General features: G+C 37.9%; 1 protein-coding gene across 4 annotated transcripts in view; it reads left to right on the forward strand.

The window, feature by feature from the left end:
• The window catches only part of COL14A1 (collagen type XIV alpha 1 chain), a 180081-nt gene that overhangs the window by 121760 nt on the left and 45105 nt on the right, over window positions 1-13216 (forward strand). For all 4 annotated transcript variants that reach the window (XM_036338169.1, XM_036338168.1, XM_036338170.1 and 1 more), the window contains 4 exons: window positions 6706-6759; window positions 10505-10600; window positions 11746-11799; window positions 12167-12220. In XM_036338169.1, the coding sequence (XP_036194062.1) occupies window positions 6706-6759; window positions 10505-10600; window positions 11746-11799; window positions 12167-12220 (258 nt within the window). The remainder of the gene's footprint in view (window positions 1-6705; window positions 6760-10504; window positions 10601-11745; window positions 11800-12166; window positions 12221-13216) is intronic.

A 13216-nucleotide genomic window follows, 5' to 3' on the forward strand; every position in this document is an offset into this window, starting at 1 on the left:
ATGATAGCTTTGCTGGATAAAGTAATCTTGGTTGTAGGTTCTTGGTATTCATCACTTTGAATATTTCTTGCCACTCCCTTCTGGCCTGCAAAGTTTCTGTTGAGAAATCAGCTGACAGTCGTATGGGTATTCCCTTGTAGGTAACTGAGTTTCTTTCTCTTGCTGTTTTTAAGATTCTCTCTTTATCTTTTGCTCTTGGCATTTTAATTATGATGTGTCTTGGTGTGGTCCTCTTTGGATTCCTTTTGTTTGGGGTTCTCCGCGCTTCTTGGACCTGTAAGTCCATTTCTTTCACCAGGTGGGGGAAGTTTTCTGTCATGATTTCTTCAAATAGGTTTTCAATATCTTGCTCTCTCTCATCTTCTGGCACCCCTATAATTCTGATGTTGGTACGCTTGAAGCTGTTCCAGAGGCTCCTTACACTATCCTCGCATTTTTGGATTCTTTTTTCATTTTGCTTTTCCGGTTGGGTGTTTTTTGCTTCCTCGCATTTCAAATCATTGACTTGATTCTTGCGCTCCTCTGGTCTGCTGTCGGGAGTCTGTATAATATTCGTTATTTCAGTCCGTGTATGCTTAATTTCTAGTTGGTTCCCCAATATAAGATCAAGGGTCTCATTAGTTTTCTTGTAGATCTCATTAAGTTTATCGGCGGCTTCTAAACAGTTCTTGAGAGACCTTAAAAGTGTGGTTCTGAACTCTATATCTTCCATTGACAATTTTGTCCTGTTTCTTTGTCTCCGCATTTTGTTATGCTTCCTTGGTGCACCCCCTCGTGGTCTTTGTTCGCAGTCTTATAGTTAAACCTTGTTGTAGCTAATACCAGGGAGGGTTTGACCTCCAGGCCAAGTGGCTATGAGAATCAGCTGTGTCAGCAGTGAGAGAACTTCTGTCCTCTAGGGAGGTGCTAATCTAGCCTTTGCCTGAGGCTATCCGGCAAATGCCTGTGTGCAGGGCTTGGGCGGGGCGGGTTGCACAGGATCAACAGGGAGAGCAGTTATGGCGGCTCTCAGTCCTGTCCCCAGGGGCTCTGCCTCTCTGAGTCCCAGCACCCGCTGCAAAGCTCAGAGAGAAAGCTGCACTCGCTCTGACCGAAGCCACACAGTCCTGCTTCTCCCGTTTGAGTCTGGGTCCCTAGAGACTCGCCCGGATCTGGAGCTCAGAGTCTGCGACTCCCTCCCGATTGAAAACGCCAACCGCGCCCTCCGCCGCCAGCCCGCTCCGCGCACTCCGCACCTCAGAATTTGACTTCAGCACTGCGCCTCCTCTGAGTGTCCGTATGCGTTTCTCTTTCCTCCTAGTTGCAGGACTTCCACTCAGCCAGCGTTCCTGTGATTCTGGGTGATGTCCCTTCCGTTTTTTGGTTTCACTTTTGAAGTAGTTGTTCAAAGCAGCAAACTCCGGCGTTAACCTATGCCGCCATCTTGGTTCTCCCCCTGTCAGCTGATTTCTCCGACAAATTTAATATTTCTGTTAGCTATCATTTATATTTTCATTTATTGCTTCTTTTAGTCATGATTTACTTAGAAGTACCTTTTTAAATATTCAATTATGTGTGCAACTTTTATCTTTTTCTTATTAATGTATTGATTTTATTGTACTTTATCAGGGAAGATAGTCTGTATAGTAATGATTTTTTGATATTTGTTGATTCTTTGGTATTTATTTTGTGGCCTTTTGTAAAGTTTTACAGAGTTTCCCTGTAGGTTTTAGGAGAATGTGTTCCCTAATTGTCAAGTTCAGAATTTTATATATAAAGTCCAGTAAATGAAATTGTAAATTTGCATTGTTAGAATCTTCTTTATCAGCATTAATTTTTTACCTTTTGATTAAGAGATAGATATTTAAAATCTTCCACTCTAATTGTCAAATTCTGTTTGTAATTTCACAATATATATGATCTTTGGGTGTTTCTTTAAAAAAGTGTTGATAGTAAATTTTCAGATTTTGTTCATCTGAAAATGCTTTTATTTCCCATGTTATCAAAGGATTGTTTTGATGATTGTCACAAAGATTGCTAATTTTCCCCCATCCCATATTCATTGCCACTGCTTCTTTTCAAAAAGTGGAATCCCTTGAGTTTTAGCCACGCACATGGGCATTCTGCTAGGGGCTTGATTTCTTAGCATCTGTCACCTTAGGACTAAACTCTGGCCAATGAGAGAGAAGATATATGAAGTAACCGCGGATGTTGTTTTTAAATGAAAACCAAATGCCCTTCCTAACCAACCTCACCCTTCCTCCCAGACTAGGATGGGGGCATGTGGCAATGAGGTCACTTTGATAAGCAACATTCTGGGACACTGCAGAACAATAAGATGTTGGGAATCAAGGTTTCACGCTGCCTTAAATGGTAAAGCTATTCTGCTACACTGGACCCATTCTCAGCTCAGATTTTAACAAAGGAGAATAATAAACTTCCTAACTTGCTTAAAATGTTTAATATTGACCTCAAAGCACTCAGACAAGTTTCCAAAGTAATAAACTTTAAGTACAATTCTAGATTAACAATTATTTTCTCTGAGCACTTTGTAGATGCGATTACACCATTTTATAGCTCCATTGTTGCTATTGAAAAGTCAACTGTCAGTCAAATTAATGATCGTCCTGTGAGAAAGAAATCTTTTCTCTCTGGTTCTTTTCAAGTCCCCTTTAGTAATTTGAAGTTTCACTACAATATTGATGTTGTTTTGTCCTTTTGGAAAATTTGGGACTTCAGGAATTTGAATACCAATGTTCTTATTCATTATGGAGTTTTCTTAGTCACTGCCTCTTTGAATATTGTCTCTCTGCTGTAATCTCTATTAGGTTTTCCTGAAATTCCAACTAGATGGACTTTATAACTTATAATGTTACTATCATGTCTTTTAATCTTTTTTTATTTATTATCTACTTTGCATCTCCAGGCTTCATTATGTGTAATATCTTTAAATTTATCTTCTGGTGTGCTCTATTTTTAGCTATGATTTAATATTTCATTTAACTTAGCTATTGTGTTTATGATTTTGATTGTTATCTTTAGTATATCTAGAAGTTATATTTGGTTCCTTTTTTTCTTGTTATTTGTACAGTCTCTTCTTTTGTACCACTTTCAAGACTATTTTTCTTTATTATATTAAATTTGGTGTATATTCTTTACCTTACAATTTTAAAATCCGCAGTGTATGTGGTTCTGATTCTGCCGTTGTTTTCCTGATGATTTTACTCATGCTGTCTTGTTTCTACGTATATTTCGTGATTTTTTTTGGTTTTGTGTCTTTGACTTCATGTTATTTGAGACTTTGTCTCTGGGACTGTTTTGAGCCCATGTTTCAAACATACTCCTCCAGAGAGTGTCTGCGCCTGCTTCTGCTAAGCTCCTGCTTATACAACCAACTGGAAACCACCTTCGGTTTAACTTTGGAGTTTTGTTTGATCCTCACAGGCAGTGTGAATTCTAGTCCCTAGATTGTATAAGAATCAGCTACTGGGTAGTAATTCTTAGGGGAGATAGTTCCTCCTCCTTCCATAGCTAAAGTGAAAACAACATCGTGGTCATCCACCTGCCGGTGGGCCATTTCCATTTCTAGCTCATTCAGAGTGCTGCCTTTCAAGCTCTTCAACATTAATGAATGTTTCATATTCTACCTCCCCCCACCTATCATAGACCCAATTTCATATTTCATTGCCTTGTGTGGGCTATAAAACACAGGCTTTGCAGTAAACCTCAACCGTCTTCCCAATCTTTCCCTGGGGCAGTCTCAGTGCACATGCCTGCTGCTCTGGGGTTTTTTTGTTTCTTCTTCATTCTTGGTCCTTAAAGATCCAGTTCTTAATTACAATCATGTTTATTTTATTTTAAAAGGCATCAATAAGCTCTTTTTAGCTGGAGGCTTTTCAAGTTTTTCATTTGCAATACTGCTGGAACAAGTTATAAGATATTTACATATGACCTAAGAGTCAAACTTTGTAACGAGAAGAAAGCAGCAGAGAAGTAAAAGGAGAGGGTTGAGCTCTGACTTGTTGAGAAAAACAAAACATGTAAAACGGAGAAAGGCTATTGACATTTTAAAATATTTGAAGTATAATAAACTATTTAAGAACTAGTATCTCAAACAGTATGTAATAAACCCTGTGCAATGACTAACATAGTTGTGATTATCTTCTCATTCAAGAATTTATACAGTAGTATTATGTGCCAATAAAACTGTAAAGAGCTGTAGAGAGACATGAAAGAACCATATTCTCTTTGCCTGGACTAATCCTTTCTTATTAAAAGATGGAATCTTATATCCACAAATATTTGTTGAATTCTTATCATGTGCTCAGTGATGAGGGTCAGGGTTAAGATGGCAAACAAGTTGGAAATGTAAAATGATCCCTGGCTTTTAGACATGGTGTGCTTGGAAGGAATATCTGGTAGTCAGCTAGTCACAATCATTTAAGATGTGCAAAAAGAATTAAAGAGTTGGCCATATTACTTGGGATGCAGTGGGCTTGTTATAAGCAACAGAAAACTTGACTAGCACAGTGGTGAAACCCATTATGGCATTTGGACACTCATTGTTTGCTCAGCAAAGGATTTAAAGGAGGCTGCACCCAAGGGAAAGGAGGCTGCTCACCAACTTCATTAAGGACCCAGATCGTTCCAGCTCTCTAATTTGCTTTTCTTTGGCTTGTTGCTTCTTGATCAAATTGGCTGCAACTGGCGAATTTGTCCATTCCTAGTTGCGAGGAGGCTGGGAAAGTAAATCTCTCTTTTAGGCTTTACAGTAGGAGAAATAAAATGGAAAGAAGTCAGGAAAGACTCTTTGGTAGCCAGCCAACAATGTCTGCCTCACTGGGGGAAAATATTTGCATCATCTATAACAGTTAAGGATGTAGTATCCAAATATATGAAGAACTCCTGCACATTAAAGAGAAAAATACATGCAATCCAATAGAAAACTAAGCATATATATGTATGTGTGTGTGTGTATATATATGTATATATATATATACACACACACACATATGTAGTTGCATTGAGAGAAAATGCAAATCGACAAACATTATGAAAAGATGTTCAGTCATAGTAGCTTTAAGGGAAATAAAAATTAAAATCAAAATAAGGAATTATTTTTACCAATTCGATTGGTAAGAATGTAAAGTTTGACAACATCATATACTATGGGTTAGAGAACTAAGGATCCTCTTAAACTCTTGGCAGATGGCATAGCTTTCTTTGGAGCACAATTTGATAATGTATTTGCATATCCATTAAATTTTATTTATAGTTGTACTTGTTGCTATCTTAAATGTTAACGTTTTTACTTAAATATTAACATTTCTATTTAAGGTGTGTTTAGGGATGTTAATTGCATTATTGTTTAAACAGCAAAAATTTGTGGGGGAACCGCCTACATTTCCAATCGTGGAAGAATGATTAAACTATTATGCATCCATCCATGGCTTGGACAACTATGCAACTCAATAAGAATAAGTTAGATCCTAATGTTATATTATGGAAAAATCTCTAAAACATTAAGGCAAAAACACATATAAAAAGTTTGATGTCACATCTGCAATCTACATACATCAAATTATACCACAAAGATACTATAGGTAATAATTTCTAAAGATACATATATACATGTGAATTATATAATTATATTCAAAAAGTCTGGAAGATAAGCAACCAATTGAAATTGGGGAAGGGAGAGAATTAAAGTGGTTAAAAAACAAGCTGGGAGAAAACTTAAAGATCATCTGATGTAGTCTTTTCCTAAGTGATACAAGCCGATCATACCCACATGATTTTCAGTAGTCATGGATATATTAGAAAATAAATTAGAATCACATAGTGAGAAAGATATTGCATTTTCAATAGTCTTTTAATCCTGCTCAGGTGAAAGTGATATTCTCAGTCTGGTGCCAGTATGACCATTCTAATACTTATGCCCTTTTTAAAACGATATATCTTTATTGTTGAAAGTATCACAGACGTTCCTCTTTTTCCCCCCATTGACCCCTTCCACCCTGCTACCCAGGCCTATCCCTTTTTAACAAAGAGCAAACTTGTGACTCAAAAACTTCAATAGGCACAAAATCTAGCTAAATTGAATAACATTATTTATAGTATCTCTTTAAGGTTACCCTCTATTCTTAGCAAGTAATAACTTTTTCCATTCACTGTAGTGCTATAAATTTGCTTTTAAAATTGATTTAAGTGAAATAGTGAGTCAATTGAAAATATTCAAAGGTCATATATGCACACATATATTTATACACATATATACAAGAAATATATGTTTGCAAAGAATACATATACACATATACATATTATGTGTTTACATGTACCATATAAAGAAAAATGCTATTAAATAATCTCAAAGTTGTAGTGTAAGACATACAATTTTAGATTAGGGACATATTTTATTATTTGCATCCATTAATAGTAGTAGTTTTACATCACTAAAATTTTTTAAATACCACAATTTGTTTTTTATTTAAAAATATTTGACATAGAAAGTTGCCTCAGTCTATGAAATCATTAGCAGGGAAGCTGGGTCTGGGTGGCAAATTTCCAGTTAAGGATCCTGATGAACATATATCATTACACAATGTGTTGGCCTTGATACAAAATAGGAATTACATGACCCATATTACTAAGGAAAATGGATGAAATAGATGGCTTTAAGATGTGCTAATAAGTGCTTGGTGCTAATACGTAACATCTGTTTGCCAGGGTGGTCCAGGACTCAGAGGACCAAAGGGCCAACGAGGAGAGCAGGGTCCAAAGGTAATGTTCTCAATCTTAATATTTCTAAATCTCTCTCTCGCTCGCTCGCTCCTCTCTCTCTCATAACTAGCCATAATAATTTTGGTATTCAGTACTGTTTACCCTTTGCAATCTACATGGCCAGACATTTTTTTTTATCAAAGTTGTGTCTAAATATTTTCCATTATTCTTAGACTTGTGGTTGTTGTTTTTTAAAATCAATAAGAACAGTTAATAACATAGTGAAAAGAAAGATTTAGAAATAGTATCACTGTTCTGACTGGTTTAGACCTCTCTCTTGTCCATTCTTTTCTTCCTTTATCTTGTATTTATTTTGTATTATAAGCAAAGATGTTTCTTTGGGGGAATACTGAATCACAACTAGGCAGCAGTCCCTCCCCGGTAATTTCTCAGGTTGTAAATTCCTTCTTTCTTCCCAGCATGCACAATTCCTCCACTATGCATAATCAAACACATGACTCTATTTTCCGTTCTCACTGCTCAAGGCCACTAAGTGTGGTGGTTCAAGTTGTACACGGTACAAAGGCCCCAGCCACGAGGACCACGCTGTGCAGAGCTATGTCACGGCACATGTTTGCCTCCTTTGCAGGAAAGCGCCTCGAGGGGTGGCAGAAGCCCAGCCACTGGGTTCAGGCTTCACCATCTTCTCTCTGGCTGTTGGCAAAACTTCTAACTGGTCTCCTGGCTCCAGTGGCATGATTTTCTGATTGATTTTTCACATCTTTCCCCAGATTCATTCCTTTAAAGCTATACTCAGTCATATTACACTCTTAAAACCTACAGGCATAGGCTGTTTGCCCTGAGAATACAATCACCTTCCTTGGCATGGGATTCAAGGCCCTTTATAATGTGACTCCCCATCTCATTTTCACCATGGAGTCCATCCATTTGCTTGACTTACTACCTCAATGTGCTTACTTATTAAATTTGCATAGTACTTATTCTTGGAGAAGAGGACATCGCAAGTTTTTTTGCTATAAAATTGGAAACAAGTGGCCTGACCAGGGTGGCTCAGTGGTTGAGCGTTGACCTATGAACCAGGCAGTCATGGGTTCAATTCCCAGTCAAGGCCCATGCCCAGGTTGCAGGCTCCATCCTCAGGGGCATGCAGGAGGCAGCCAATCAATGGTTCTCTCATCATTGATGTTTCTATCTCTCTCCCTCTCCATTCCTCTCTGAAATCAATAAAAAAAGTTGGAAACAAATGAAGCAAGGTAAGAGAGAATGTGGGGGGAAAAGTCGTAAATGAAAGGAGGCTGAAGATAATTAATCAGGTACTAGCCAACTCAAAACTTAGACCAGAGATAACTCCTTCTTTGTTTTATTTTCTGAGATAGTGACACTTTCTCATGCATAGAAATGATGTATCTTACTTGGCTTCATCTCTTATTTGCTATGAGGAGCTAGTGGTTTGAAAGCTTCTTTTCAGACAGTGATACACTGTGTCTTCCTTGGTTTCACCTGAGGGCAGTGCCAGTGAGCTCCTGTGGATGCTGGCTCGCTCCTCCCAACACCTCTAACACCATGATGGTGTTTTTTTGTGTGTGTTTTTTTTTTAACATTCTCACTGGATGATGATTCTGATCATGAAGACGTGTTAGGAATGCCAAGGTGTTTGATGATATCAAGATTTACCTCTTTCCTCTAATCATTCCCCTGTGATTATTTCTGTGTGATGATTTTGATGAATCACAGATTCAAGTCTTTAGTGGTTTTAGGAAAAAGTCTTGTTGGAGAAAGGATGCACACATGTCCACCAAGGTGGCAGTGTAGGAGCAGATAAACTACACTTTCCAAATGAAAAGCCCCAATCTGTATTATTTTTTATTTTGTGGCTTTGAATTTCAGTTGCAGTAAATAGATAATAATAATTTAGAAGCTCGAAACAGCCCTGACATTGTTCTTTCCTAGTCATTTTTATCTTATACTTTATAGAATAAAATGGGACCACCTACTTTCTGCCCTTCTACTCCATTCCCAATTCCTCAATAAAATCCAAACAATATATTATTCAACTATTATAGATATTAAGTAATATTTGTAAATCTCCTCCATGTCTCCTCCATCATAATTTAAAAAATCTGGCTACCTCTCTCTCACCTTCTCTTATACAATGTTTCTTATAAGACTAGTTTTCATTCGGCGTTTTTACATCCTCACCTCAAAAATAATTCACTTTTGGGGGGGTACATAAATATTCATAGCAACTTTGTCCACAATTTCCAAAAAACAACAACAACTGGAAATAATCCAATATATCTTAACAAGTAAAGGAACAATTTTCTGTCCATCCATGCAATGGAATATTACTCAGCAATCAAAAGGAACATACTACCAAAACATGCCAGACTCTGAGTGAACCTCAAAATACTCTGCCATGTGAAAAAGTGAAATCACAGGAGCTCATAGTGTAAAATTCCACTATTCACAACCCAGATTGTTGTTGACCCACAGATGATTCCTGCTCCTCTAGGAATTCTATAAAATTGCTCTCGTTAGTCACCAATCACCTTCTGTACCAAATCATGTTAAGGTTGTGGTTTGCCTTAACTTATTTGAGATCTCTACAGCATTTGACATGACTGTCACATCTCTATTTGAAATTCATTCTCTCTCTCTCTCTCTCTCTCTCTCTCTCTCTCTCTCTCTCTCTCTCTCTCTCGCCTTTCCCATATCATTCCCAGGCTACTCTTCCTCTCCCTTCTACCTGATTGTCATCTAATCTTAATCCATTCCCTCTTTCACTCTATCATCAATCTCCTTAATAACCTCTATCACAAACACATCTTCCACTAATCCAAAATCCACCTCAGCTCAGACTTCTGTTGACCCCAGAACAGCTAGGCATTTCTACATGGTTATCCCCATACACCTAAAACTTACCAGGTTCCAGGCGACACTCATTTACCCCTACTTTACACCATTTTGCCTTTTCTTCTGTTTTGCTTGTCCCGAGTAACGGATTCATCAGTTTCACATTTAAGATGATACCCGGGTGCTGGAAGTCTTAATTTATAAAAGTTTGGCTTTTGTTGGAGTCACAGAACGAGAGAAGGGCAAGGAGATGAGGTTGAGGATAAGTAGATCTTCTGCATCTAAGATTTCAGAGATATCTAATGTTAGCCAAACCACAACAAATTCCAAACTATAGAACTAAAAGTTCCTAAGTGAGAGGAATGTCTGATTCTGGGAAGAAAGGAAATTAAATAATTTTGAGGCTAGGAAGGTCATTCAATGACCGCTGAAGAGACATTAGGGTGGTGGCAGGATCATGATGATGAAGAAAGCAGAGGGTAGGTGCAAAGCCTTCAGTAAATGTGGAGGAATGCCCGTGCGGTAGGTAACTGACAGTAGTGAAGGTGGGGAGAATGTAGTTCATCTGGATGGTATAAATCTTTACAGGCCAGGAGGGTGGTCTTGAATCGTTTATATCTTTTGCATTTGTTATGGCGTGTGGGAGGTCTAGTAACTCACATAATTGGCATAGCATTCTTATTTATGAAAGCAAAAATACAAAGTTGCAGCAGCCCCTGCATATTTACTCTTTTGGTTTACTGATGACATTTCATCTGGGAGGTGAATCATCGGAGGATGGGATAACAAGTGTCTTGTTATCCTATGAATAGTTCACGTCTTAGGAAAAATTATTTAAGGAAATACATTATCAGCGTCCTAAGCAGAAATATCTCTGGGTACCAGAGGGTCTAACTTACCTCTGGGATGACTTTCCTCTCTTGCCTTACAGGGACCAGATGGCCCTCGGGGTGAAACAGGCCCTCCAGGACCTCAGGGTCCCCCTGGACCCCAAGGACCAAGTGGTCTGTCCATTCAAGGAATACCTGTGAGTTGAGTGTAAACAGTCAGATAGGTTTTTGTTATTATCATTTCTCCATGAGTTATAAAGAATGAACGTTTGTCTTCTGTGCCTTAATTATGATCCTTAGCCCCTATCAACTCCTACCTACAAATAAGAATTGAGAAATAAGAGTAATGACTGAGAGTTCATTCGTTAGCCATTTTTTGGTTCAGTGATGACGTCTTTTACAAACACATACAAGGCTATGGAGTACATATATCCATGAGCAATTGGTCTGCAGAATAAAAACAGGGCTTGACATGTATTGCCCTTTTTCTTGTTTGACTAAGTCCTTAGCATTAACAAATGTTAAGTTATCCATTATGTATTTATAGTGATTGTGGATATATATTTATGAAAGTCTTTTACTTGCCATCTTTATCTCAATGAGCATCAAAGTACAGTACATTAAGTATGAGTTTTAGATGATAAATGGTGTACTTTTTATAGCCTCATTTCTTTTTAAAAGCTGTTTAGACCACTGAAAACAAATTTAATTCCACTCACTTATTTTCATTAAACTTACCATAAAGATCTAGATTTATAGAATAAAAGCAATCTCTGTAATTAATATTTGAAGCAAACAGATCCTTTGAAGCCATTTTAGCAGTCTCTCTGTGCACATGATATGTTCCCTAGCTAAGTTTTCTTTTCCAGGGTTATTTTCACATTTTAGAAAGCATCAACATGCCAATGTGTGCAATTACTGCTAATAATAATAATAATAATAATAATAAGCATTTGTTGAGGTTTTACCAGTGTCTGTGTTTGCTTTCCCATTCTTATAAATTAGCCAAAGCAAAACAAAAATCTATATGGATAATGGCTTTAAAATCTAAACTATAAACAATATTGAAATGTCCAAAACTCCCCTCCACATATTTACTCTATGGGCTTAACCATATCGGACTGTATGTTCTGTGTTTAAACTATTATGATATATAAATATTCAGCTTACTAGGAAAGCTTACGTAAGTAGTGTAACGTATGTGAGAAATGAAATATGCTGTATTTGGATGTTAGTGTGAAGCAATTTTATGTTGAAAATATTAGAACAGTCCATGGAGAAAAAGAAAAGACAAAGTATTGACCAGTGTGAACTTAACCCCATGTACTTTTTGGATATTCAGGGAATGCCAGGTGAAAAAGGGGAGAAAGGAGAGACGGGCCTGCCTGGTCTACAGGTATTATTTCTGTCCTTTTTAGTCTATTGCTCTTAGCTCTAGACTAGAGCTAATGGTGGTGTGTGGGGGGGGGGCGTTGGGGAGAGAATATAGTTCTGAAGTTAGCTGGAATCTTGGCAATAAGTAGTTTCTATTTTAAAGATGGTTGGTCTGTATTCATTTACCTTATGCCCCCTCTAAGGGTCGTACTGATGGTCTCAGGGTGAGCCCTGGTGGGGGGCATTCCTTTTCTGGGTTCTGAATGGCCAGTCACAAAGATCTCACCTATTAGGTTTAGGGGGAGGCCTTAGTCTGTTTCAAGGGAGCTTGGTGAGAGGGTAGCTGGTTTCCATGAATCTGACTCTTATCTTGTCCTTGTTCTATATAGGGCATCCCAGGAGGCATTGGCTCACCAGGACGCGATGGCTCTCCAGGCCAGAGGGTAAGGACTTACCCAAAGTTGGTTGTTAGCACAGTAGATTCCTCACCAAGTCACCTTTTGCTTCTGGCAGGTTTCTATGCAATGCAGTCTATCAAACCAGGTTTTTTTTCTTTTCTTTTCCCTCCTGTCTATTTACAGTCTATTTATCCTGCACCTACTTCCCTTCACTGACATCTTCTATGTCTATTACTTTCATCAAAATCTGGGAATTTTCATCAAACCTTCCCAAATTAGCATCACCTATTTCTGAAGGTTCTCATAACCTGAATACACTTTGTACTGAATTGTATGTATTGGTTGAGCAGATTTTCCAATTTTTTCTAATTCTTACGGCATAAACCTAAAGAAAATGAAGAATCATGAATCAAAATTTAAATATAATGATGATCTGTAGTACTCTCCTTTTATTTAATGTATGTCAATTATATTTTAACTTGTTGAAGTGGATAGCAGTCAAAGAAATTATAAGGATGGTTAGAAGAGGGAGGAGATAACATTTAGTGTTCATCAGCATCTTCACCGAGCCAGGTTTGAGGTTCTTGTCCTCAAAGATTTTGCAGCTTAGCGGGAGGAGCTATAATAATGCTATGAAAGGGTATTTACAGAGCCCCATGGGAATACAAAGGATAGATAACTATTCCAGACTTCAAGGGTTGGGAAGAGCTTCCCAGAGGAGGCTGAGTATGAACTAAGAGATAAAACTAGCTAGGTGCATGAAGAAAGGAAAGCTACAGGAAGCAGAGAAAATGGCATATACAAAGCAGGGGAGATGAACAGTGTGGGCACTTCCAATATTGCACATGGGTCAGTATGGCTGGAGATCAGAGTGCAGGGTGTGTGTGTGTGTGTGTGTGTGTGTGCCACACACATGTGCACATATACTTAGAAGTGGAGAAATTGTCCGAAAATGAAGCTGGAGAGGTAAATACATATTCACTTAAATCATCTATTTTCTTTCAGAGTAAGGATTTGGGGGTTTAACAGGAAGGCAATAGG

This window comes from Myotis myotis, unplaced genomic scaffold, assembly GCF_014108235.1.
Source record: "Myotis myotis isolate mMyoMyo1 unplaced genomic scaffold, mMyoMyo1.p scaffold_m19_p_16, whole genome shotgun sequence".
In the NCBI taxonomy this organism is placed as follows: Eukaryota; Metazoa; Chordata; class Mammalia; order Chiroptera; family Vespertilionidae; genus Myotis; species Myotis myotis.